Here is a 26,365-nt window from a genome sequence, read left to right on the forward strand (position 1 = left end):
ATAACTAAAAAATCAATATTTTACATATGCAAATAAAAAGTAAAGTAAAATATATTATTCAATTAAAGTATACCCTTGAGGAATCAGCAAGATTTTAGTTCCCCGAGAGCAAGTCTTTTTCCCGAGGATTATATACCTGACATTTGTCTATAAAGGGAATAAAGTTGTAATTTATAGTTACCATTGATGCAAACGTATGAATTGCCTGCTTTGAAATTTCAAAGTACTGTCTCAATTAACTTTCTCCTCTATTAAGAATGTGCTCTCGAAAAGCTCTATCATTTGAATTATCTCATTGAGTGTTCTAGAGGGAATGTAAGTTTGGACAATTATTCATTGTTATTCATTGAGTTGTTCAATTGTTTTTTACGCTAAAAATAAGGAAATTTTAAAAGGATGCGAGTTTTTAAAATTGTTTACACATGGGCTAGGCATGATGGTATACTCAAAATAGAAATTCATTATTAGGGGAATATACGTTAATAAAGTTAACAAAATGTGCAACAATAGGATGAAATGCATAACGATAGCGTGATCGATTTCTTTTTGTACTTAAGATAAATCACTAAAGATAACCCTGAAGTGTTAAGGAGTTTCATCTTCTTTCAGGTGAACACTATTAAATATTAGAGGCTGAATTTTTTTTAGAAAATATTTAATCGGTTGTTGCAAATTCATTTCTTTCCTTCTTTCTTTCAACATTTAAACTCTCAGTCCTCTTTTGAATTTCAGATTTGACTAATCTCTTGCACTGGGGCCTGGTTAATAATTTGTCAATTTCCATCAATTCCTCTAAACTCCATGGATATTCTTGAACAAAAATTCCGACTTCTTTCACAGTGAAATCATTCTTTCTGAACATATTTGGTTCTAAGGTAATTCCTTGCTTTAATATTTCTCTTGTTAAGGCTGTCATCTCCATCGTACAAGATCTTATTAAGGCATCTTTCAAATCTGCCTGGTCTTGATACTTTTCTCTCTGAAGAACCTCTATACAAGTCTGCTCATCTGAAACAAAAATCAAATTGGAAAATATTTGGAATGGAATCTTGGATATCAGATTGAGCAAATCTTTAACGATTGGTCGTTTTCTTAACCGGATGGCTGTTTGCAAGAAAGACAGTAAATCCTGGTCACTCCAGCCTGTTTCATTCAGAATACTGCTAAAAACTTAATTTTTCTCAATAACATTGAGAGGACTTCTAATGATCAAGCTTTCAACAAATGAGGCATCTATCAGGTTCTTACACCCCAGCTCATTGAATTTAGAGACAAGATATGGAGGTCCATTTGAACAGGCAACAAGATATGCATTCTTGAGGTGTCTGTAAGAATACACCTTGTCTAATTTTTGAAATATTGTCTCAATAAGCTCATGAGTTAATCTGTCCCCTGGCAAACGCTCTAAAACTTTAAAAACATTTGTGGGGTTTAGTTTCATGTGCCTGTTCTTCAAAATACTTTGAAGAAGATCATGATCTTTTTGTTCAGCTGCTTCATCAAAGTACTTTTGTAATGTCTTTAAATCCGTTTCATCTTTTAGGAATTCTATACGCTCCTTGTCCTCCACAAAAGCATCGCAGTCGTAAAAATGACGAGAAACAGCCTTCACAAAATCACCATTGTCGTTGAAATGACGAGAAACAGGCCAGCGTTGACTTAAGAAACCTAAATCTCCTTTTTGTCTTTTTATCTTTTTGTCTTGGCACGCCTCTTCCTGATCGATGTGATGAATAAATGCTTTGTATATCCTTTCTACCGGGTCAGCCTCCTTTAGAAAATCCACATAAGTTAGGTTTCGTAACAGTTTTGGCATTTCGTCGACAGTTTCCAACATAACAGGAATAATGCAATGTCTCTTGTCCTGGGTGCATTTCCGGAACGCTTCTTGTTGTTCGTACCAACACCAACCACTTTTAATGAAGTCGGGACTGATCAACATTAACACTTTGTCTGATTTCTCAATCGCAAAAGAAATATTGACTGCGATTTCAGTTCCTGGAAGAAAGTCCCTATCAGCAAAGCAGCATTTGATCTTAAACCTTTTTTCCAGGTCTTTCATTATCGTTTTGGCTGCCTGTGTGTTTTCAGAACTGTAAACAATAAACAGATCAAATTCTTGGTTAGACATTTCTATTCAACTGCTAAATATATGTACACATATGAGATAATAAATTTGAATTTTAAAAAGCGCATTCTTGTATAGCACACATCTATATATATATATATATATATATATATATATATATATATATATATATATATATATATATATATATATATATATATATATATATATATATATATATATATATATATATATATCTTCCTGTAATCAAATATATATTTGATTTGAACATATTGCAATTTTAAACACTGGGTTAACATCCTCGTTCAATTTCCCCAATTTACTTTTGTTCATTAACCATAAGTAGGCACATATCTACTTACAAAAAGGACAATAGTTTACATTATTATTTATAACCTAATCGAAGGTATTTTTAATTTTTTTCATCATTTTTGAAATAGTCTTTACAATATTTTAATTTTTACTTTAGGTTACAGAAAGTAACAAAAATTGTAATTCTTCAAGTGAAAGAAGGGGTATATCTGAGAAAATAAAAATCATTCCATTATAAAAAGATACTGACGTATTGAATAAGGGTAAGGTTGTCATCTTAACGACATTTGCACGTATATATCTCATTATAATGAGTGACAACATATTCATGAATTATACTTATATTGACGATTTTCCCCTACTACAAACTACAAGGTATGCAAGTGCATCACCCAGAATTAATGATGAAACCAACAATATGAAAAGTTACTTCATTGTTAGGCATTAAAACCATGCTTCAGCAGCCATTCAATAAGGAAACTCGTCAAAGTACTGAGAGTACTCGAACAGAAAATATATTTTACTTTATTATTGGCATACTTTACGAGGGTTGTTCGGAAATTATTAAGACAACACGGATATTTCCATTTCTAAGTGACGAATTATGGTGGAATTTGGCATGAACATTGAAGAAACCTTAACAAATAATTGTAAGTAATTGAAAGTAATATTTAAAAAATGTTTAATATTTTGTTTACAACGGTAGATAAACAAATCGGTGGTCGGGGTACCCGGCGCAAGCACAAACTCGGAGAATAAGAAAACTAAAACATCGTCTATCTAAGTGTCCGCAAACTTACAGCTTATACTAAAAGAAATCAGATTATATATGTTCATTTTGCTATTTATTGTGACTACCTTTTGATCAAGTTTCACGAGTGTTTGAGTTGAAATAGGGATATGGTACAGATATATTTACCAAGCAATAGGAATTTGAAAACGACGGTAAATAGAAATTTAACGTCAAGGCGGCGCAGCGAATATACATCAAATTGATAAAAATTTCGGAAAAAGACCTTTTAAGCCACCCAATTGCTTTAAGAAAAACTATACGATGGCAAGGAATAAAGAACTTCAGTTTACCGTCTTTTTTCACTAATTGTTTCGCTAGAATTCAGACAAAGTGACTAAATATCAAGTACTTTTTACACACTAACTGATGTAAATAGTTCTAAAATATGTACACAGAATCACTATAGGAGACATTTCACAGTAATTTGACTTTCGGTTAGAAATGACCCAATTTTTGTTCACAAAATTCAAGAATGGAGGGAATATGCGAATGTTGACATCTCGAAATGTAAACAAAAGATGAGAAATGAAGAATTAATTCTTATTTCCGTTTGTTTGTTAGGTTTTTAAAACATAAGATCAATAAGAAGCGTTAAAATGACGTTGCAGTAAGTTTGCGGTTGCGCCGGGTCACTGGGCGATGGCAATTTGGTCAGCTTACCAGGCATGATCTAATCATGCTATGGACAATAATTTTTTTACATTGATAAACTCTATCCTGGTGTACGTTTTGGTGAAATTTCAAGGATTTATCTTTTTCCCCAAGGAAATAAGAGTAAATGTCTCAATAATTTCCGAACAACCCTCGTAATTACATGTAACATTAAGATGATTAATACATCAATAGTTTGTGGGAGCATTGACAACTTCGGAGGCAATAAAGATCGTGGTTCAAGATCAAGGGAGATAAAAACCTCTCGGAATTACCTGCTGGTACCCGTACAGCCCAAATTTTGGACAAGGAAATAATAGCCCTAGTGTCCTTTTAGTTCTAGTGAGCTAAAAGGACACAATTAGATATGATAGAAGCCCTCAGATCCTTGTTATTAATATTAAGAAACTTCCTCTAATTAACGCGTGTGTTTCTAAGTTCGTGTGATCAAAATCAAGTGGGATATAAACCTTCAAAATGAGCCCTTAATCCTTTAAATTCACTATAATATCATCACTTATAGCACAGCTTGGTCATTCATCTAATAATTATCATATAGATACGGACATACAAATGTATAGTTCCTATCGCACATCGCACCATCGAGGTTTGGATCTTTTGTGCTTAGAAGCGATAATGCGATGGCGATGAATGGATGGTCCGATGACAATGAAGAGACAGCGCAATAGTGCGATATGATGTTAATTCGATGGCGCGACAATGCGATGACGATGTCCCACTGAAGTTATAACGCAATGTTATGAAAGCGATAATGTGATGTGCGATAGCGATGATGCGATTATGCAAAATCGATGACGCGATGCTTTATCGTGAAGCACTATCGTGCTGTCGACTCGCATACGCCATTGCACGTAGAAATTGTGCCAAACAGGGGAAATATATATATAATTATATATATATATATATATATATATATATATATATATATATATATATATATATATATATATATATATATATATATATATATTGACTAGTTCACCAGATTTTCTATTAAAGAAGAACTATGAATAGTTTTCTAAATTTATCCAAAAAATCCAATTTTAAATGGAATAAAAAATGTATCTGCAGGGCAACAATCATCAGGAATGATTAATAATAATAACATAGAACTATATATAGCCCTAAACAGTTCAAAGCGGTTCAAACAAGTCTGAACAGGTCGGATCCAGTTGACTGACCGATCAGAATGCGTGTTACAAAACACAGGTAAACTCATTACCGTTCAGGTTCAGAGATCATCGTGAAACCGAAAGTAGAACATATTTTGGAAATGCCAGGACCAAGGTATGTAAATTTACAGAGCGAGTAGATTTCTTTTTCCCTTTTATGTACCTTTCTATTATTAAAGTCATTTAGGCAATGGAGACGCATAGGTATGTATGTTTATATAAACATCCACTGAGTATATTATTGTTATTCAAAGCGTGGGAACTTAATCTGTATCCAGAGTTATCGTTCCCGCATTTCTCCACTAAAATGTGTTGTGTTATAGCGACCAAGTTCTAACCCGTTTATCAATCGCTTTTTAGCTCACCTGAGCGAAAGATTCAAGTGAGCTTTTCTGATTCAATTTGTCTGTCGTTGTCGTCGGCGGCGTCGTTGTTGTAATTTTTCTCACATTTTCATCTTTTTATATCATAACCACTAGGCCAATTTTAATCAAACTTGACACAAAGCATTCGTTGTGGAAGGCCTTTCAGAGTTTCTTCAAATGAACGGCCAGATCACCTTTAAGGAGAAAATAGCTAAGAATTATTAAAATTATATTGGTATTTTCCAAAATATTGTTCTTAAGAACTCAAAAACGCCTAAACTTGTGTGAAAGCTTACTCAGGTAGTGTAGATTCTAGTTATGTAAGGGTTGGGCCGCAATAGGGGTTCAGATTTTCACATTTGAAAGTATAGAAAAAAGTCCTTAAAATCTTCCCGAAGTCAACTGGCTTAAATATAAGGCTTTATGTTGTGTGGAGCGTCTCCAGGTAGTGCAGATTCAAGTTTGTTCCAATCATAGTCACCTTTGAATTAAGGTGGCTCTGCAATAAAGGGGTCGAATTTTTCCATCGGAACATAAAGAGTAAAATATTTAAAAATCTTCCTCTCAGAAATCGATTTGCCAGCTGAAAAGCTTAAACTTGTGTGGAGGCACCGTCAGGTGATGTTGATTCAAGTTTGTTCAATGACTATTGACGGTAGGGTGAGACAATAATGGGGGAGGGCCGAAATATTTACATTGACAAAAGAGATTTAATACGGAAGCCTGTTGGTGCCACGTAGGAAAAATATTTTATCTGGCGGCCGCCAGATAATTTTCTGGCGGCCGCCACTTATTATTTGGCGGCCGCCACTTATTTATCTGGCGGCCGCCACTTAATATCTGGCGGCCGCCACATAATTTATCTGGCGGCCGCCACTTAATATCTGGCGGCCGCCACATAATTATCTGGCGGCCGCCACATAAATTATTTTGCAAAAGGAGAGTGTAAGAAGATGGACGTTGACACAGCCGTTGCTTTTTATTTTCATATGGGGTTTACCCACAAAGAAATTTTGTGTTCTCTGGCAGTTAATCATCGAATTATTATTAGTTTAAGAACTCTAAAACGAGTGTTATGTCGACAAAATCTTTTTCGTCGCAAAAATTACACTGATATCATTGATGTCGCCATTTTTATTTACACACAACTTCGTGGATCTGGTTGCATGCATGGATACAGATGGATGCATCAAAAGTGTCTCAAAGAAGGTATGACAGTTCCGAGGAGTGTGGTTTATAGTTTAATGCAAATTCTGGATCCCTTGGGCATTGAAGTTAGAAGGAAGGGCCGTTTGAGAAGAAGACAGTATTTTGCCAAAGGTCCAAATTATTTATTATGTATCAGTGGTTGTATTGATGGATTTTCGAGGCAAATTATGTGGTTAAATGTGTACCATACAAGCAGCAATCCACGTGTAATCGCGGGATACTATATGGAAACGGTTACAGAATTACTTGGGTGTCCTCAAATGGTAAGGGGAGACATGGGAACTGAGAATGGGCATATAGCGCGAATGCAGTCGTTGTTGTCAGGAGAAGAGAGCTTTCTATATGGCGCAAGCATGCATAATCAAAGAATAGAAAGTTTCTGGTGTACACTTAGAAAGGAGTGCTCTCAGTTTTGGATGGATACCCTGGGATCATTAAAGAAGCGTGCTGACTTCACTGGTAGTGCTGTCGATATAAGTCTGATACAGTTTTGTTTCACAGCTTTAGTACAGGTTAGTGAGAAAACAAATACTGGAGTTGAGCTTTAATTGAATACTCTCTCTCTCTCTCTCTCTCTCTCTCTCTCTCTCTCTCTCTCTCTCTCCGAAGGGCCCGAAGGGCTTTATGATAGATTTGATCACGCCCCGACCGAAATTATCACCTCATAATATTCAAAGAATGATTCGTTATTACTTATATTCATATAATTTCAGCCATCGTACGATTAAATATTTAAATATAAATAAACAAACCCTGCTGGCGCCTCGATTTGGCGTCATTTGTATTATGAGTTATATAGTACAAAATAGTACGGATTGGTGTCACGTTGACAATGGACATTTCCAGTCAAAAGATGCTAGTAGTCGAGTTGACAGATCGACAGTAGTTGTAAAATTGTCAAACATGTATCCTCTCTTCCTGGAAATCAGCTACCCTATATACATGTACTTGTTATTTATTAAAAAATCCAACCATCAATGCGTCGAACTGTAATCACTTCAACTCGATTACCATCCTATTTGATATGTGAACTTGAATTGATAGATAAATAATAATAATAATAATAATAATTTGTAGTGATAATTGATAACCATAGAAATAATATTTAATATTCAAGGTTGCTTAAATGCATATTTATATCAAATTTAAAGATAAACTGATTTTCCGTTTATCATTTTAAGAGAACGATTTGTGTTTGATGGTGAAATTCACAAGAATTAGCAACTATATTATCAACCTTCTTATTTCCCAAAAAATTCATTTCAGAGAGAATTGGATGCAGTTAGAGCAATTTGGAATTCCCATAGAATTCGTCCAAGCAAAAACGAAAATGTACCACATGGACGACCTACTGTTATGTTCTCAATGCCAGAAATATTTCACACAAAGAATTTCTTGAAGACTGTTGACCAGAGAGATGTTAATATTTGCATGTCAGAGTGTGTGTTTTAGAGGAAGATCTACATGTGATCCAGAAATGTTTGAGCTGCTGCTAATATATATGACGGAGAACAATTTATCACCACCAACAACAGCGCGTGAAGGACTTAAATTGTATGAAAAACTAAGGACCTCAGTCCTAAATGATTTACATCCCAACATGTAAGGAGAGAAGTTAGAACTTTTGTCTTAACATGTCTACTTTTGAAGACTATATGTTTATGCATGTTTCGGATTCTTCTGATTAAAAACAATATGTAAATGAGAACTATTTATTACTTAATCAACAAATTTTTATAAAGAATGCATCAACAATTAGTTGGTATGTGAGAAAACAAGTACACAACTTCCAAAAGAAGGTCACTCTCCAAAGTTGTCAATACAGCGTATGCAATATGGACGGTCCTGTGTCATTTCCTTTGACAAAAAAAACCAATTAAAACAACCTGACATCTAAACCAATTATGCATCGAAGTGTAGATATGTGAAACAAACACAGCGAAACAACATATTTATATTTAAAAAGACACTATCAGACTCATATAAAAAAGATAAAATCATTGTTTTAAGCTTGTTGTCAATCAACTCGATATCTTTAGATCAAATACTAATTATTTGCTTAAGAAACATCAAATACTAAAACTAGTAACACATATTTTGTATTAAACATCAAAGTCATTAAACAAAGACGTATCTATAAAAACGATAAGTATAAAAACATGTATGCTTAAAACGAAATTCTTATAACAATAACGTTGCTGACTTCTTTAAATTTTGCTTAAAACACCTTGAACATTTTGTTTGAATTATTTTGATTATTCTTATCATGTTACGGAAAGACTTTCTGATTAGACAAAGTCCATTTGCCAGTATCTGTTCCTTAGAAGTGACAATAAATCAGATTTGAATAAGACGTATGGATCCTGGGAATAGCTTCGAGGAATTTCTAGAACGCATCTGCATGTGTGAGACGATGGACAACGCACATTACTGGATACATCGCTGGATGTGAAACGTATCTGGATATCATTTTTTGTCATTATGTCTGACCCTGTACAGAACCTTAAGAAGAGCTGCAAGTTTTGTGGATCATCCATTTCGCGTACAAGTTTCTTCAAGTATTGACTGAGAGTTTTCTCTTCTGAGGACATTTGCTCTGGGAACTTTATGGAATTGAGTACTTTCTTTGGTGTTGGTTCCAGCGTTGAGTACAAAACTGACATGTCTTCTTGAACAAGTATGGTTGCATTCAGAACCTTGTAAAAACAGTCTGCTATAAACATTGGTTTTTGTACCAATTCTTTATGTGCAACTTCTCTTACGATACGCTCTGTATTTTCCGCATTGATGGCTTTCTTCACATCGTATTGTTCCAATGCATCATATATTTCATCCTTGTCAACAGTTTCAAAATCTTTAAGGGCACTCTCGATCACACTTCTGTCCATCGCTGAAACATATTTGAGAAAGGAATCAATTAGATCCGACTCAGTGCAAGCACCGAAAATTGCTTGCTGCATGAAAGACGGGGCGAGTTTTATTGGAAATACTTTCTCCTGATAGAAACCCATTCTGATTACGGATGCAACTGACTTCCACTGTACATCTGTCATATCGTGCCTTAGTACGGGTACTTTGTACGTATTTCCCTCTGTGTATTGCAAATAAAAAGTGTCCAAAATTCAGTAAGAGAATCCCGCATCACCCCTCCGTTATCTTCAGCGGCCTCTGGTGTACCATCTTCTTTCAGCATGTTTATTTCGAAGACTGTCGAACTATGCGACGGAATATTTTCCTGCGAGAAGAAATCTATCAAATCTCGAGCCACTCGCCCTCTGTGAACCGTAATTTTACACACCAGTGGTAGGGTTTCGTCTAGTTCGATACTATCTGCTGAAATTTGACCAAACTGAATCACACCCGAACTGTCTGATTCGTAATCAATCGACGCTCCTTTCAAGAAAGCAGTCCAACTTGCATCGACCGAACTAGAGCCAGGCAAAGAAGACAGATCAGGAAGGTATTCCACAATAACATTGTCGTTGTTTCTTTCGTTATTATCTTTGTCCATAAATCCACTGAAACTAGCACTTTGTGTCATGGCAGTCTTCTTTACTAAATCGATTTTTGAACAAAGAGTACCTTCCTTACTTTCATTACATGGCATTTTTTCCAGACCCTCAGGAAATTTTGGTGTAATTTGATTTTCGCTGACGTTTTCCAGACTTTCGCTTAAACTAAAACCCTTGCCATGGATCAGATCCGGAAGGCTCTCTTCAGTATCGGAACTTTCTTCTGTCTGTCTCTTTGAAATTTGTGCATCTTTAATATCATTTCTTTTGACAATCTCGTTTCGTTTTTTTGTTACTGTTTTTGTAAAGGAACCAATTTGAAAGCCCTTGTCATAACTGGAACATGTTACTTCTGTTTGATTATTCTCGTCGTCTGGAAAATCCTCTGCCTGGCATTTTGCCATTAAGTAACATCTGAAATGTTTTAATCCAAGACGTCTTGTAATCTCTTCGATAGATTCGTTCTGCATTAACTGTGTGCCATGGACATCCGTCGATATGTCAAACGAGTAATCGTTGATATTACCATGGCAATTTTTTCCATCCGGAAAAAATAGGGGACAGATAATTTTTATCAACTCATTTTTTCGTGTGTTTTTATTCACGCGTGCATAACGAGTGCCTCCACCTAATGGTGCACGAATTTGACGGTATGCCTTGGCACTTGAGTCAAAAATGGCAAACCCAACCACTATCGCCCTGTCCGGTTTGGATGCGATTTCTGCTTGCTTCCTTTTCTTGAATTTTCTTGAAAATGAGTATGGACGTTTTTTCCCGATTGTCGTTTCTTCATCATCTATGTCTGACATGTTTGGTAGGCCTACTCCCATACGCTTACGTAAGCTGTCAATTAGTGCCAATTTCCTTTCATTATCAGTATCTTTATTTTTTTGTTCACTTGCAAACGCCTTCACAGCAATACGGTCTCCTTTGCATTGAAGATATTTTTCGAGATCGTTATCACTAATTTCTTGGATTACATCAATATCAATCTGTAATTTAAATGAAAGTAATGCATAAACATGTACGTACATGGTGTAATCGATCGTTTTTGGTTTACTATTGGCAGATCGTACCTTAGAAATTATGTCTTTTATATTCATTAAATGCCTTCCGGTCATCGTGATAATTGATCATTTCGAAAAGTTAAACTTTTATTTAATTTGCACATGCATTTATTTTGATATTTTCAATACAAACAGATTGTACCTTTTCTTCTTCCATTTTCCTCACGATATCTTCGTCAATACCTCTCTCCAATAAAAACCTCCGAAGGGACATTGGTGATCCTGTAAATACACGTTACAATGTAATAAACAAGTAATTTACAAAGACAAAGCGGATCAGCGATATTCTCTAAAACTGCTTTTCAGTTTAAAAAAAAATGTTACTAAGTGGCAGTCTCCATAAAGGAAACCCTGGTCCATTGAAATACTTTTAATCACTGTCTAGTATATGTATGTCAACACTAATTCTTTATTCTAGATTTTGACATAAGAGGTTACAATTATAACTAATTACTAGTTATGTAAACAGCGGAATGAGCATTAGTGGAAAGTTAATTTACTTATATACTGTTCATTAAAAAATTGACAATCTGATAACCATAGGCACATAACTTAGATCTCGTCACGAACGATAAATTGGCTTATTGAAATAAAATACTCGATTACTAAGTAATCAAAATTTTATTTTTTGTCTAGGTTTCCTGACCCTGAAATGGTGCAAAAGATCATGACTGAGGTCTCCGATCCATATTAGCCCCAAATTCTATGAATCTGAATGCATAACAGATATATCTTATGCATTTAGTGCATATAATTAGTTTTCCACATAGATCTTGTTGCAGTCTCTATTAATTGATTACTGCTTAGATAAAACATTTTTCAAAAGTTCTCTTGGTAATTTCTTTTCTACTCTAAAATGCTGCTTCGAATCAATGTAAGAGTATTTAATTCATAATAAATATTCAAGGTTAGAAAATTAGGTCATAAAATGGGTCGGATACTTTAAATCAAACTATATAACTTATGGATCACCTTGAATGTATTGCAAGCTATATATAACTCTGTAAAACTGGCTGTCCGAAAAGACTACGATATTACTAAAATGATCGAAACTTGATTATTGCAAATATTTTGCAGGTTTTTAACATGAGAGAGAGAGAGAGAGAGAGAGAGAGAGAGTAGGCATTTTAGCCCTAAACATTAAAAATAATTAACAGAAGAAGAAAAAATTGCCATTGACAAAATTACTGCAGATTTGTGCATGTGATCAAAGGAATATTGTCTGTTTTCATTATCCACATTATCCAAACATAACTGTTTAGCGCTAATGGTATACAGAAACTGATGGCAGTAAATTAACAGGGAAAGAGAAAATTGTTAATCACTACTGCAAGGAGGGATTTATCATGCAATTTGTATCTGAAATCGGCATATCTAATCACGTGTGAAATCAAAAACAAATCTCGTGAAGGGGGGGGGTGGGGGGTGGGGGGGGTGGAAGGATCCGAGGGTAGTTGCCGAAGGGGAGTCGAGGCCAATTAAGTGACCTTAATAAGTTTTTTCCCTATCATTATGATCCGCGATTGCATGCATCATTCCATTTTGATTTTTCTAACAATAAGTTCTTTCTTGTTGCAACAGGTTTAAAAAGAATATTTTTCAATCAAATAAAAAATAATGTTTTAAAATCATAAAAACATCACTAATCCCAAAACTTTGAATTAAGAATTGAACACAAGAAACAGAACACTTCATGATTCTGCAAGCATGTGTTGTATATGTAAATGTCCAAGGCATTCATTCTCATTTTTAACAATATTTCTTTTAAAAGTTAGAAACAACAGCTGTTGTTTTTTTTTATTACAATTCAAAAAAAAAATAATCTATTGAGATATGTTTGTTTATAAGTAAAATATGTGGTCATCATCGACGTGTTGCATACTACATACAGAAAGTGAGGAGGGGGTCCGTTAGTTACAGATATAATTAATTAAAGTTCATCCGAGACATAATACATCGATCTGTCTGGTGAACTACGCAGTCACTGTATGACCCTTTCCTTTTATATTCAATGTGTTATCGGCGACTCACCCACAAGAGCAATTTAGCTTCAAATTTTGAATTAAAAAGGTGTTGTTTGTTTTTGTTGAATTGTATTACAAGAGCTGGCCACTTTGTTTATGGTTGAAACAACGGAGTCGATTTCTAAACCTCTCCTTACCTCACACTGGTAAATTTGAGTATAATCATCAGAAGCCTTTATAAAGCTATGTAAGCGTTCATCCCCCCCCCCCCAAAAAAAAACCACCAAAAAATCCAGCAGTAAAATCCGATGTTTATGTCAAATAAGCACGATTCTTTGACGTTGCAAATCATTTACCTCCGCTATATCTCTCAACGAAAAAGTATCCCGAATCTTTACCAAAAAAAAACTTTAAACGTTGCATCGGTAGAACATGTACCAACTTTGCACAAATCTACATAGGTCATCACTTAATTTTGTCAATGTTATCATTTACTATAATAGCAGGCTTGACTGTAATATGTGTTATTTAAACTTTTATACCAAAACTAAAACATACAGAAGACAGTATGTTGCTTATACTTATACAGGTTAGAAAACAGTCCTTTTAAGTTAATGTTTTATATTGTTAAAATATATTTTTCAGTTTAAAAACCCTGAAGTACAATGTTTAACAATTAGATACAAAGCAGAAAGCAACATCTAATTCATTCTAGATTTTAAAAAAAGTCTAATCTACATTCCACGCCACCAGTATTTCAAAACTTTAGCTCTGTTATTGATATTTGGTATCATACTTTCAAAAATTATAATATAACTAAATAATGAAAAAGGAAGTCATCACACTACAATAAAATTACTTACTTTTTGAAGGTGGTTGGTTTTGCAATGAAACTACAGCGTACTCCAAGCTAGCTTCGGTGTATTCACCCCTTCCTAAAATCTCACGTTAAATCATGCGCGCGCATCAGGAAGCAAGGTGTTATCTGGCGGCCGCCATATATTTATCTGGCGGCCGCCAGAAAATTATATGGCGGCCGCCAGATAATTATATGGCGGCCGCCATATCATATCTGGCGGCCGCCATATCATATATATTATTATTATATGTATATTATTATATATATCATTATATGGCGGCCGCCAGATAATTATATGGCGGCCGCCATATCATATCTGGCGGCCGCCAGATAATATCTGGCGGCCGCCAGAAAATTATCTGGCGGCCGCCAGATAAAATATTTCTCTACGTGGCACCAACAGGCTTCCGTAATTTAACGAGGCCGGCTCTAATATTTTCTGCCCTATATTTTGAATGAAAATTTTTGCCTGCATTTCTTCTGATATAATTATTATTTTAAGATAAAAAAAAAATAAGACATTTACCACACCGTTTGTTTAAGGGGTCATCTCAAAGTTTGTTAATTTTTAACATAGGACCAAATGGGATTTTGTTTGAAATGTATCAATTTTGCACAGTTTTTACATTTTTTTTTAAAACTTCTTCCCTAGGGATTTCTTTTTCTATTCTACATATTAAAGTTATTGCTAAAAGGCATCAAATGATCAAATAAAAAAAACCTTTTACCACCTGGTTTGTTCCAGGGGTCTTATCAAAGTTGTTTTTTGTATGCCCAATTTCCCAGATTTGTCAGATAATGACTATTTTTATATGACAAAGGCGGACATGGTGATCTTAAGGCTATTAAAACATCCAGACATATTTAAGTAATAAATAAATATATAAGATCACATATTAAGAGTCGTTAATATAAAATACATGGTTACTGTCTTGAAATATATGAACTAATCTATATCTAGGCGGGTTAAGAAAACGTGACAGAGGGCTAGGCTTGCTATAAACCCTCTTCACGTTTTCGACCCGAGCCCAAATATAGCTTATACTTCGAGACATATATGTTTATTCCACATTATAATATCAATTTTACGCATCAAACGAGCTATTTTCAACAAATTTCGCTGAATATCTGCAGTTGAAACTATCACGCCATGGCGTCAACCAAGCAAAAAATGATGTCACAATGCAAATGAAACGCTGCGCAAAAGCGTGCGCACTCGATCTGTACTCGGGCCTCGTTAAGTTAAAAAAAAGCCTCAGAGAAAATTAAAATATTAGATAATAGAAAGAAGATGGGTAGATAAGGTGTGTAAAATGCCCACACAAGAACAGACAAGATACTGAAAAACAAAAATATCAAATAATCTGATTAATTCTAAAAAGATCATTCAAAACAATATATATTTCACATATCATCGATTTTTAACCATTAGATATGTTCAATACTCAAGATATGTTTATTCAAACTGGCGTATATGTATCAAAACCTTCAAATTGTGCCATTTTTTAGAACTTCGATGCCTTTTCTTTTATAGAGTGGGTCTGTGCTCCATATTTTTCTCATTGTCAAAATAAGGTATAATGGAAATTAAACCAATTTCAATCAATAAAAAAGTGGAGAGATTACCCACTATACATTAAAAATATCATTTTGTATCTCAACAATTGAAAGTTTAAAAAAATAATACAAGTCCGTAAATTTGTGGCCAAAATCGTATGTAGCATTTAAATAGTTCAGTGTGTTGTGACTGAAATGGCTCTGTGGTTAAAGCACCAGACATTAGGTCTCCTTATACCACAAGGCTTTTTATATTGTGGGTTCGACACCACCAAACCATGAGGCAATATTTTTTATCTTACCTTTTGTAAAATATATTTAAAAAAAATTGAATATAGTTAGATATTGTACTTTTGCAAACTTGTATTATAATATATTTGAATAAATTTAATTGGAAAAAAATAAATTCAAAATGGTATTTCACGACTAAACCGAAAATAGAAATAGAAAATATATTCAAAGGAATGTCTCGCTTTTATTTAAAAATACTATTACATAGATTTGTCAATGAAACATACACTCATACACTTTGTTCTATCGGAAACGTATGACACACATTTTCATTGGTCGAATGCGGCATCCACCATATTTATAGCTAGCTATAGAAACTCCATATATACTAATGACTCGCTTTGATTTAGTATCAGTGATTTACGTCTATAGTTTAAAAATTTAAAGAAAAGACAATCATTAGTGGAAGCGAATAATGTTAGACTATCGGAAACCTTACGTCAGTATACATGTACATATACATAAAATGTCTCTTCGTGTATATATAGAATTAGCGTATTAATACATGCAATATGATGTAGAATAAAAAAATGTGATACAACATTATATGAACATAAATTATATTAATTCATATATGATACAATAGCTTCTGGTACAATTTTGGCCCATAAGAAAACGTGATGTTTTGTTTGCTTGTTATACTTAGGTATAGTACTCACAAATGCATGGGCAGAGTGCTCATTGTCCAAAATCAGGAGTATGTTGGTATTAAATTTCCTAAAATTCGAGGAGGTACAGATGAAAATGATAATGTGACGGATATGAAGACAACATTAGGGAAAATGGGATTTACAGACGCATGTATTGAAGTTCACAAAAACAAAACCAAAGCAGAAATGATTCGATTATTGGAAGATGGTAAGTATATATATATTAATCTACGGGTAGTTAATAATGATATTGTAACAGTTATTCTTCTACAGCCAATTTATTTCCGAAGTTTGGCGCTTTCCCTTTGAAAATATTACAGATTTTTTAAAATTGAAACTTTTTCATTAAACCCCCCCCCCAATTTTTTTTTCTGTTAAAGAACACAATGGCATAAGCAATTATTAATGAGTCACTGTACAAAAGATAAGTCCATAAAGTAAAAATGTATTAAATCTTTAAAATATTCTTCTACTCCCATATATATTTGAGAATTACTAAATGCATGGTTATGATGTCCATGAGAACCTCTACCAAAATAATGAAATTCATGACCCCTGGGTCACGGGTTCAGGCCCTAGGTTGGGCCAATATGCCCATATAGTAAAAATATAGTAAATTTTAAAATATATTCTCTACTTTCATGTATATTTTCGAAAAAAATTAAATGCATGGTTTTGATGTTAATGACATCCTATACCTTAATTGTGAAATTCATGATCTATGGGTAAGGGGTATAGTCCCTAGGGCGAAATTAATATGTCCATATAGTGAAAATGTATTAGATGTTAAAAAATCCTTCTCCTCTTCTCTCATCCATGTTTGTAAAAAACTTGTAGCATGGTTATGATGTTCTAAATAAGTTGTGAAATTCGTGACCCCTGGGTCAGGGGTTCAGGCCCTAGGGCGTTGCCAATATTTTCGAATAGTGAAAATGTATTGATTTAATATTTTTTTTCTGTACTATTAGTCATGGAAGGTTAAAGTCGTGCACATTTATGTTATTTTCATAACGTCCTGATGTTAAATTGTGAAATTCACTGCCTAGGACACGGGGCAAACGTTGAGGCTTTTAATGGGGGGGGGGGGGGGAGGTTAAATCTGGTATTGGGGGGGGGGTGTTGAATTGAAATAATATCATAATAATTTGCATGTAATTTAATCTGTTCAAAATTTCCTGGCTCTTAGAGAATGTTCTCAGTAATTATCAGCGATTCTCAGTACCAACGGTAAATCTTGGTTAATATCAGTAATTATCAAAACTCATAGCAAAAACGTCAGTAAATGTCAGGAAATATCAGAACCAACAGCAATTATCAGTAACAACAGTAATAATATCAGTAAACATCAGCAATTACAGTACACTATAAGTTAATATCAGAATTTATCAGTAAAATATGACACTTTCAGTACTTTTTAGAACCAGTAATGTACTATTGTCAAGCCTTCTAAAATAAAGTAGACTCTATATTGTTAACACCATAACTACAATCCATAATTGTGACCCCACGAGGGGTCAGAGTTTAACAGACATATATAGGGAACACTTTTAAAAATCTTAAGTTCTAAAGAACAACAATGCTGCAATTGAGATTACTATGGAAACATCCTAGTATTAGATAGATTCTAATTTTTTAAACAATGGTTCCCAAACCAATATATACTTGGCCCAAGAGGGGTTCAGAGTTCAATAAGGATAATAGGATTGTCAGTTGACGCATCTTTGATCTTAGGATTATTGTTCAAAAGGTAGGCATCTTTTACATATATGTAGTGTTACAATGTATTCCCAAATCTTACAAAAATGACAATATTTTAGAAAACTTAAATGCGTATAAATTTCCAAAGAGAGACAAGAGCTGTTGTTCAGGTGGCCGTTGGACCTCTTGTGGGCAATTACATAAACTGACCAGAATTTTTTATTGTGCTGTGCTTTCTAAATTTTTATTTCCACTCATTGGTTTATATGTTTGATATTACGTGCTATTTACATTTTAATGTCGTTGATTATTTCTCTTATCTTTATATAGTTGCTAAAAGAACAGATTTGAAGGATGACTATTGTTTTATCTGCATGGTCTTGTCTTATGGAAAAGATGGCGTTATTATTTGTTGTGATGAGACTCAATCACCCAAAAATCCAACAGCAGATATGCAACTACCTGTCTCTGAACTTCAAGAATGTCTGAAGGGAGACAAATGTAGAGACCTTCTCTTGAAACCGAAGATATTCATGTTACAGGTAGGCCTATATGTACATATAATGTCTCAGTTCAGTCTGATTTGATTATCCGCGCCTTGCAGCGACTCTTTGGATCAAGTTACTATTATGATGTTAAATTTATTACAAACCCCACTACTAAAAGGTAAAAAAAACAAAGCATCAATGCGGTGATCCGGAAAATCGAATCACACTCTGTAAAATTAACAGTATTAATAAAGGAAAATTGATTGGTATATAATAGATAGATTTGCTGTAAATTTCCAAAAAAAGAAAAAGAGACAAATGAATACCAACTTAGAAGCACCCATGAGTGATTCTTAAATCTTGCTTTTACTTTACTAACAGTTGTGGACACTTCTAGCATGCCGGTCCCTATAATTGTAAATATAGCGCCTATATAAATGCCGCTGAAGAAGGCGGTATAGATCTCTTATAAATATACGATCTCGTGAGCGATCGATTAAAAATTGTTTAATCCAAAGAAAAAACTAAGAAAACACTAAAATTTAAATTGGTTTTAAAGACTGGTTTTTAAACACAGTTTTTTAAATAAGAAATTAAAAATGAAATGAAACAAGCGTATAATAATAGCACAAAATAAGTCGTCGGGCAAAAATCATCTCGTGCGCTTCAATCTCACGAATATTCATATTAATATTAAAGCTCTTCTGATAATACAAATCAGATGAAATAGTCCAATCTGAATTTCTCAAGATTTGATAGAAAACTGTGGAATCTCAGATTAAAATTTTGCCTACAGTAATAAAACTACAGCATACAATTTGAAAATTTTTCAGTTGGAAGCTGTTCCTTATAGCAGTCCGCAGTCAGCCGCCAATCTTCCGTCAGACACACATACAGAAAAGCCAGTGAAGATTCCAAGAGAGGCCGACTTTCTGATCTATACATGTATTAAAGATCATGGTAATTGAAAAAAAATCACCCGTTTCTCATACAAAGACAAGTTAATTCATATTGTTATACTTTCATGTTAAATACTGAAATCTGATTGGTTAAGACGCAGTTAATAATATTTACTATTACCCTCAGCGTTAGCAACGCACTTGGCAACGGGTAACATTAAAAAATATTACATGCGCGAAAATTATGCGCGTACGGTTCGCTGTAGAATTCACGTTATTCCTATATAAAAGCAGTAAAATTTTCTTTAAAATTTTAAAAAAGACATTCAGTATAACAAAATAAATAGTGCCTGTTTGGGAGGATAACAGTTGAAATTGACACCCCTCGAAAACCATTGTCAACCTCCGCTTCGCGTCGGTTGACAATGGTTTTCTCGGGGTGTCAATTTCAACTGTTACCCTCCCAAACAGGCACTATTTATATAATGCAAGGTTAAAGATTATGATTTGTCCTTTTTTCGCTAACAGTAGGAACACAATTAATTTTCCTACTAAATACTTAGTGGATTTAAATAACCATTTGTCCTCTAGCTAGTAAAACCATGTTTTATCTCTCTATACAACTCTGAATACATTTCATCAATATTCAATTTTGACGTAAACTTTTTAGTCATTACCAACATCAGTAAAAAAAATTACATTGTTATGCAAAGCCTGTTTTTTTTAGCTCACCTGAGCTGAAAGCTCAAGTGAGCTATTCTGATCACATTTTGTCTGTCGTCCATCTGTCTGTCCGTCTGTCGGTCTGTAAACTTTTCACATTTTCAACATCTTCTCAAGAACCACTGGACCAATTTCAACCAAACTTGGCACAAAGCATTCTTAGCCTAAGGGGATTCAAAGTTGTGAAAATTAAGGACCACGCCCTTTTGCAAAGGAAGATAATTAGGAATTTATGAAAATTTTCGAGAAATTTTCAAAAATCTTCTCATGAACCATAAGACCAGGAAAGCTAAAACTTGTGTGGAAGCATCCTCAGGTAGTGTAGATACAAAATTGCGAAAATCATGACCCCCGGGGGTAGGGTGGGGCCACAATGGGGGGTCGAAGTTTAACATAGGAATATATAGAGTAAATCTTTAAAAATCTTCTTCCCAGAAACAAATCAGCCAGCAGAGCTGAAATTTGTGTGAAAGCATCCTCAGGTAGTGCAGATTCAAAGTTGTGAAAATCATGATACCCAGGTTAGGGTGGGGCCACAATGGGGGATCGAAGTTTTACATAGGAATATATAGAGGAAATCTTTAAAAATCTTCTTCTCAAAAACGAATCAGCCAGCAAAGCTGACACTTGTGTGGAAGCATCCTCATGTAGTGTAGATTCAAAGTTGTGAATATCATGACCCCCGGGGGTAGGGTGGGGCCACATTGGGGGGTCGAAGTTTTACATTGGAATATATAGAGTTAATCTTTAAAAATCTTCTTCTCAGAAACTAATCAGCCAGGAAAGCTGAAACTTGTGTGGAAGCATCCTCGTGTAGTGTAGATTCAAAGTTGTGAAAATCATAACCCCTAGGAGTAGGGTGGGGCCACAATTGGGGGTCGAAGTTTAACATATTTATATTTAGAGGAAATCTTTAAAAATCTTCTTCTCAGAAACTAATCAGTCAGCAAAGCTGAAACTTGTGTGGAAGCATCCTCGTGTAGTGTAGATTCAAAGTTGTGAAAATCATAACCCCTAGGAGTAGGGTGGGGCCACAATGGGGGATTGAAGTTTAACATATAAATATATAGAGGAAATCTTTAAAAATCTTCTTCTCAGAAACTAATCATCCAGCAAAGCTGAAACTTGTGTGGAAGCATCCTCAGGTAGTGTAGATTCAAAGTTGTGAAAATCATGACCCCCGGGGGTAGGGTGGGACCACAATGGGGGATCGAAGTTTTACATAGGAATATATAGAGGAAATCTTTAAAAATCTTCTTCTCAGAAACTAATCAGCCAGAAAAGCTGAAACTTGTGTGAAAGCATCCTCATGTAGTGTAGATTCAAAGTTGTGAAAATCATGATCCCCAGGGGTAGGTGGGGGCCACAATGGGGGGGGGGGGGAGGGGTCAAAATTTTAACAAAGGAATATATAGGGTAAATCTTTAAAAATCTTTTCAGAAACTAATCAGCCAGATGATTCTTTATAATTGTTAAGACTTTGGCCCCAGGACAATTCTTTGGCCTCACAAGAAGGTTCAGAGTTTGATGTAGGTTTATATCCCATGTATAAACTATTGTTAAGGATCTTTTTGAGAACTACAATACTCAACATATGATATGACTATAAAATCATCCTGTTAGAAAAGGGACTAATGATTATAAACATAAGAATATCCAGGGGAAAATGGATTTTATTTATACAGGATCTACATGTATTATTGTACATTGTCCAGATAGATTGTATTATGACTCCATTAAGCTGATTATATCATACCTATTGTTCCTCAGGTGAGCGATGTGGCCCATGGGCCTCTTGTTTTTCAAACTTGAGCTTTTAGATATATTTAGATATATGTTTAAAATGTATTTAATAGCTCTCGCCGCCTGGATTGAAGGATTTAAACAGTATGTCTTGACACCTGAACAATCTGAACAACATGGACAACCTAAACAGCCCATGGAGCCCATGGAGATCCAAAAACTCCTGACACGGATGAACCATATATATTGTAAGACTTACACCGAAGAAGGATCGTATGTGGATATACCTTGTGTGACCTCTCTTCTTACCAGAGAAGCTTACCTAAAGCTAGAGGAGCCAAGCCCAAAATAACATAGTTTGTTGTTCTTGAGATACTGTTACCATCAAGCAGTTTGTATTTGTGTGTGATAAATTACGCAAGAAATGATAAAATATCAGTATAAGGATGATATTGGTGTAAAAACCTTGGATAAATTGAACAAACTCATTCACGTTAATGATTTTGATTAAACTTTATAGCACGTGTTTATAAAAATATTAGATTGTTGGTATAACACGAATGCTTGATAGTAATATGCATCAATTCATTTACGAAATGATATCTAGTATCTACAGTCATTTGGCATATATGAATCTAGATGTTATCCCGCGAAAGCGCGGGAAATATCACTTTACACATTAAAGGGACTCGGACACAATTTAACTGAAAATTTTCAAATTTAATTTTTTCATTTTTGATGTTTATACTAATAAATATAGAATTTTTTAATGCAATGTCAAAATTTGAAAGTCAAATATCAAGCTATAAGCAAGATATAGAGTTCATAATTCTTTGTTTTGTAAACAAAGCTCAGATTTTGTCATTATTGTCATATGTGTTGTATTGGTGTAAGTTTCAATCAAATGTATCTTTCTTCTGTTGATAGTAGTATTTATGAAGATATTGAATTAGTTTAAATTGTTTTTTACATGTCATTTTGTCTAAAAAAACGGTAATTCTCTATATTACATTTTTTGTAAACAACTATAAAACTCGAGCTTTGTTTACCTAACAATCAATTCTCACCCCTGTATCTCGCTTGTAACTTGACTTTAACATTCAATATTTTGGTCAATCATTTAAAATGCACCAGTAAACCATTTTATACATAAAAAATGAAAATAAAATTTTTGATCTCAAATCGTGTCAAAGTCCCTTTGATGGGCTTTGTATTATTTGTACACCTTCTTTGTATATACTGTGTCCGAAATGTTTTCTTAATTGTTTTCATAACCTATGTTTTAAAATTTGAAACCATAAAGTAACTAGCTGGATATTTAGAGGAGCTAACAGGAATGAACATCTAAACTGAAATTAATTATATGTGGCCTCAAGTTTTTGCTGCGGATGACTTTTACCAATATTTTTGGGTTTCTGTTTGGTCTGTATGCAGATCCTGTTGCAATTGAAAACATTTTCACTTTTTTTCACTATTTGATGTATTAAATTACAACCCTCAATATTACATTAACATGCCTAGTAATTATAATTTCAAAACGAGGAGGAAGATGTAGTGCGTCGTATCTCTTTTCTACATTTAATCCTTTATACCAAATTTCGCTATCATTTTTAAAACTGTATTACATGAGTTTGCTTTATGTTAATTTTAAATAAAAGCTTGTTATAAAAACAAAACATGAAGGAGGTGGCTGTTGACTCCGTCCGTTCGTTCTGAAGCAGTTTTACCGTTTTGTGCGGAGACAATTTATTCATATAAGCCAGAATGAGATTTATTTTATACATTCCAGTTGTTAACACAATCTGTTCATGGTTCACAACTTTATTGATATTATATAAGAAAAATATATGTAATCTAAAAACGCAAGAGCATGCATATTTATTTGTATATTTTAAACCAATGTTGTCAGATCAAAGGTATATGCCCGATACATAATAAACTCGTCCTTCAATTTCCGCCATGATGTTAATTTGTCAGCCTGCTTTCTTGGCTACCCCGTTCTGGAAAGTTCAAAAACTAAAATCGTGCATTAAAGAAACTGATTAGCTACTTTTATTTTTTTTTTTTGTAAATTTTTCAAATCCTATATTCATGTATACTCTTTATAAATTTCCGCAAAATATATTCACTCTTTACATAATTATTCAGTATTTTTTTTAAAGCGAGTATATATCTTGATAAAAACTCTCACTGGCATGGATCCGCCAAAACGTGTCCACCACCTTACTCTCATTTTTGCTATTTCGAACCGGTTTATCGAAAACGAAAGTATTTTTTTTCCCATTAATTTGACAATACAAGCTTAATGAGGCTGTCTAACAGCCTTGTACCATTGTAGCATTGTAGGAGGGGGATGAACCTATAAGATATTTGGTACTCTAACAAATCTATTATCATTTAATTCTATTGTAACAATTCGGTCTATCTAAGTACATGTAGTGTCAATTTGCTTAGTTGAATTTATATCACTAATCAAGGTATTTAATCATTTTTACTATAGCTATTCTATCTTGGCTATGATTAAACTGTTATTCCTCATGTACATATACTTAGATTAGATATATTTATATAAATCTTTACAGTAACCTATTAAGTCTTTTGTATTTTTCTATAAATTAGATTTACAATGTTGCTTACTATCGAAGTAATTGTGTCAATAGAATGTAATTGAGTTTTGATGCGTTTTCTTTTTGTATTAACATTTGGTGTTTTGTTGATGAAATATCTATAGGCCCTAACGACATCGATTTATGACTGTTCCATTGTTAAAAGAGTTTTGTTGAATGAACTTTATACTTGTGATCTTTTTTTACTGAAGTAATTTAAAGTGATATTACTTAGTATATTTGCATCTAGCTATAAAGGCTATTAATTGTTATTGCAAGAACATCTGCATTTCATAACAAAGTCATCAAGATTCAGATCATTAAATTTTTCTCGAGTATTAATATTTTCCAAGAAAATTTATTTTTTTTATCAAAAATGTTTTGTTTTTAAGAGTTTTGTATTTTTACTGACTTCTAAAGTATGCTCAATCATCACAGGATAACTTCCTGTTAATGTCCTATGCAAAAAATATTATAATTAGTGTGAGAAACTGGAACCTCTGATTGCTCAAGATGCAGCATGAATTTCTTTGGTCAAACAATGTGCCATTTATTCAGGAATCATCCACGATGTTGACAACGAAATCAAAATATAATATCAATGCTATTCTAATAAATTTCAACGTTTGTAAAAACGAGGGAAAAATATTGAACCTTATCATTTACATTACAATATTTTTATTTGCAAATTGATATGTTACCAAAACATACTTACACTCATGGGGCATGATAAGAAGTCGTTAAAAAGGAACAACTGTTATAAAATTGTGGCTTTTATACATTATAAAAATAAACTTTTTTCCTTTTCCTGTAGTTGTTTATGCTTTTTGTATTACTGGAAATCTTCTACAAGCAATTTTTAAGTGGTCACTTAAAAAAATTATTTTTATCTCGAAATTACGAAAAAAGATCTCGTTATAACGAGTTAATTATCTTGTTATTACAAGAAAAGATCTCGTTATTACGAGTTAATTATCTCATAATTACATGTACGAGAAAATATCTATTTATAATAAACTACATAGTAGTTATTATTTGATTTTTTTATTGTGAAAAAAATACATGTATAATAAGTGTTCCTTGTTCTTCAGATCAAGACCCCCAAGTCGATTGGTTCACCCTTCCAGTCTATTTTTTTCCTTTCCAAAAACGTTAACAATTATAATTATTAATTTCTATATAAAGTGATTTGATTTGACATTTTATCTTGTATGAATTGGTGGAAAGAACTTCATGAAATTTTACTTTTCAACGTATATTACAATCCCGAAGTAAATACCAGGTATTCCTATCCATAAAAACACAACTCCACTAGTTACAGATAACTATATAGTTTTAATCATGGATATGCGGGATTTACTTCAGATAAACTGTTATATCATATTGAAAATAATTATTTTTGAAAATTAACATTTTGGAGTCTAATAACAAATTTTCGTTCATATACATAAATTCGTCAATTAATTTATTAATCAATCTGCTTGGCTCCTTCTGATGAAATTTCTTTCACTAATTTAATGAATAACTAACCAACTCGTAATAACGAGATCTTTTTCATAATAACGAGATCTTTTCACGTAATTATGAGATCTTTTCTCGTAATAACCGCAAACGTGGAACTCTCGCTGTAGTAAAAAAAAACTATAAATGGAGGTAATAGCTGTTGCAAAAGTTATTTTTAATTAAACATGCAATC

General features: G+C 33.5%; 1 protein-coding gene, 1 long non-coding RNA gene and 1 pseudogene across 3 annotated transcripts; 1 reads left to right on the forward strand and 2 right to left on the reverse strand.

The window, feature by feature from the left end:
• Positions 1–5,045: 5,045 nt before the first annotated feature.
• Positions 5,046–25,478, forward strand: LOC136272774 (caspase-7-like). Of its 2 annotated transcripts, none has more exons than XM_066075377.1 (5): positions 5,046–5,153; positions 16,509–16,720; positions 18,541–18,752; positions 19,532–19,658; positions 22,177–25,478. In XM_066075377.1, exons 1-5 carry the CDS (start codon positions 5,140–5,142, stop codon positions 22,413–22,415), a joined length of 804 nt encoding a protein of 267 aa, XP_065931449.1. In that variant the 5' UTR covers positions 5,046–5,139; the 3' UTR covers positions 22,416–25,478. The 2 variants fall into 2 exon arrangements, with proteins under 2 accessions (XP_065931449.1, XP_065931450.1); XM_066075378.1 differs by lacking the exon at positions 5,046–5,153 and adding an exon at positions 5,162–5,242.
• Positions 8,312–9,998, reverse strand: LOC136272773 (uncharacterized; annotated as a pseudogene).
• Positions 10,952–14,139, reverse strand: LOC136272775 (uncharacterized). The gene is made up of 3 exons (XR_010710838.1): positions 14,019–14,139; positions 11,334–11,413; positions 10,952–11,116 (listed from the first exon to the last, which is right to left on the reverse strand). It is a non-coding gene; the product is annotated as an uncharacterized lncRNA (long non-coding RNA).
• Positions 25,479–26,365: the final 887 nt, after the last annotated feature.

Source organism: Magallana gigas, chromosome 2 (genome assembly GCF_963853765.1).
Source record: "Magallana gigas chromosome 2, xbMagGiga1.1, whole genome shotgun sequence".
NCBI lineage: Eukaryota > Metazoa > Mollusca > Bivalvia > Ostreida > Ostreidae > Magallana > Magallana gigas.

Excerpts from the sequence above, each read along its gene's own strand:
- LOC136272774 (XM_066075377.1), top strand. Across the intron at positions 16,721-18,540 it reads GATTCGATTATTGGAAGATG|TTGCTAAAAGAACAGATTTG; the intron begins GTAAGTATATAT and ends ATCTTTATATAG. Across the intron at positions 19,659-22,176 it reads TACATGTATTAAAGATCATG|CTCTCGCCGCCTGGATTGAA; the intron begins GTAATTGAAAAA and ends TGTATTTAATAG.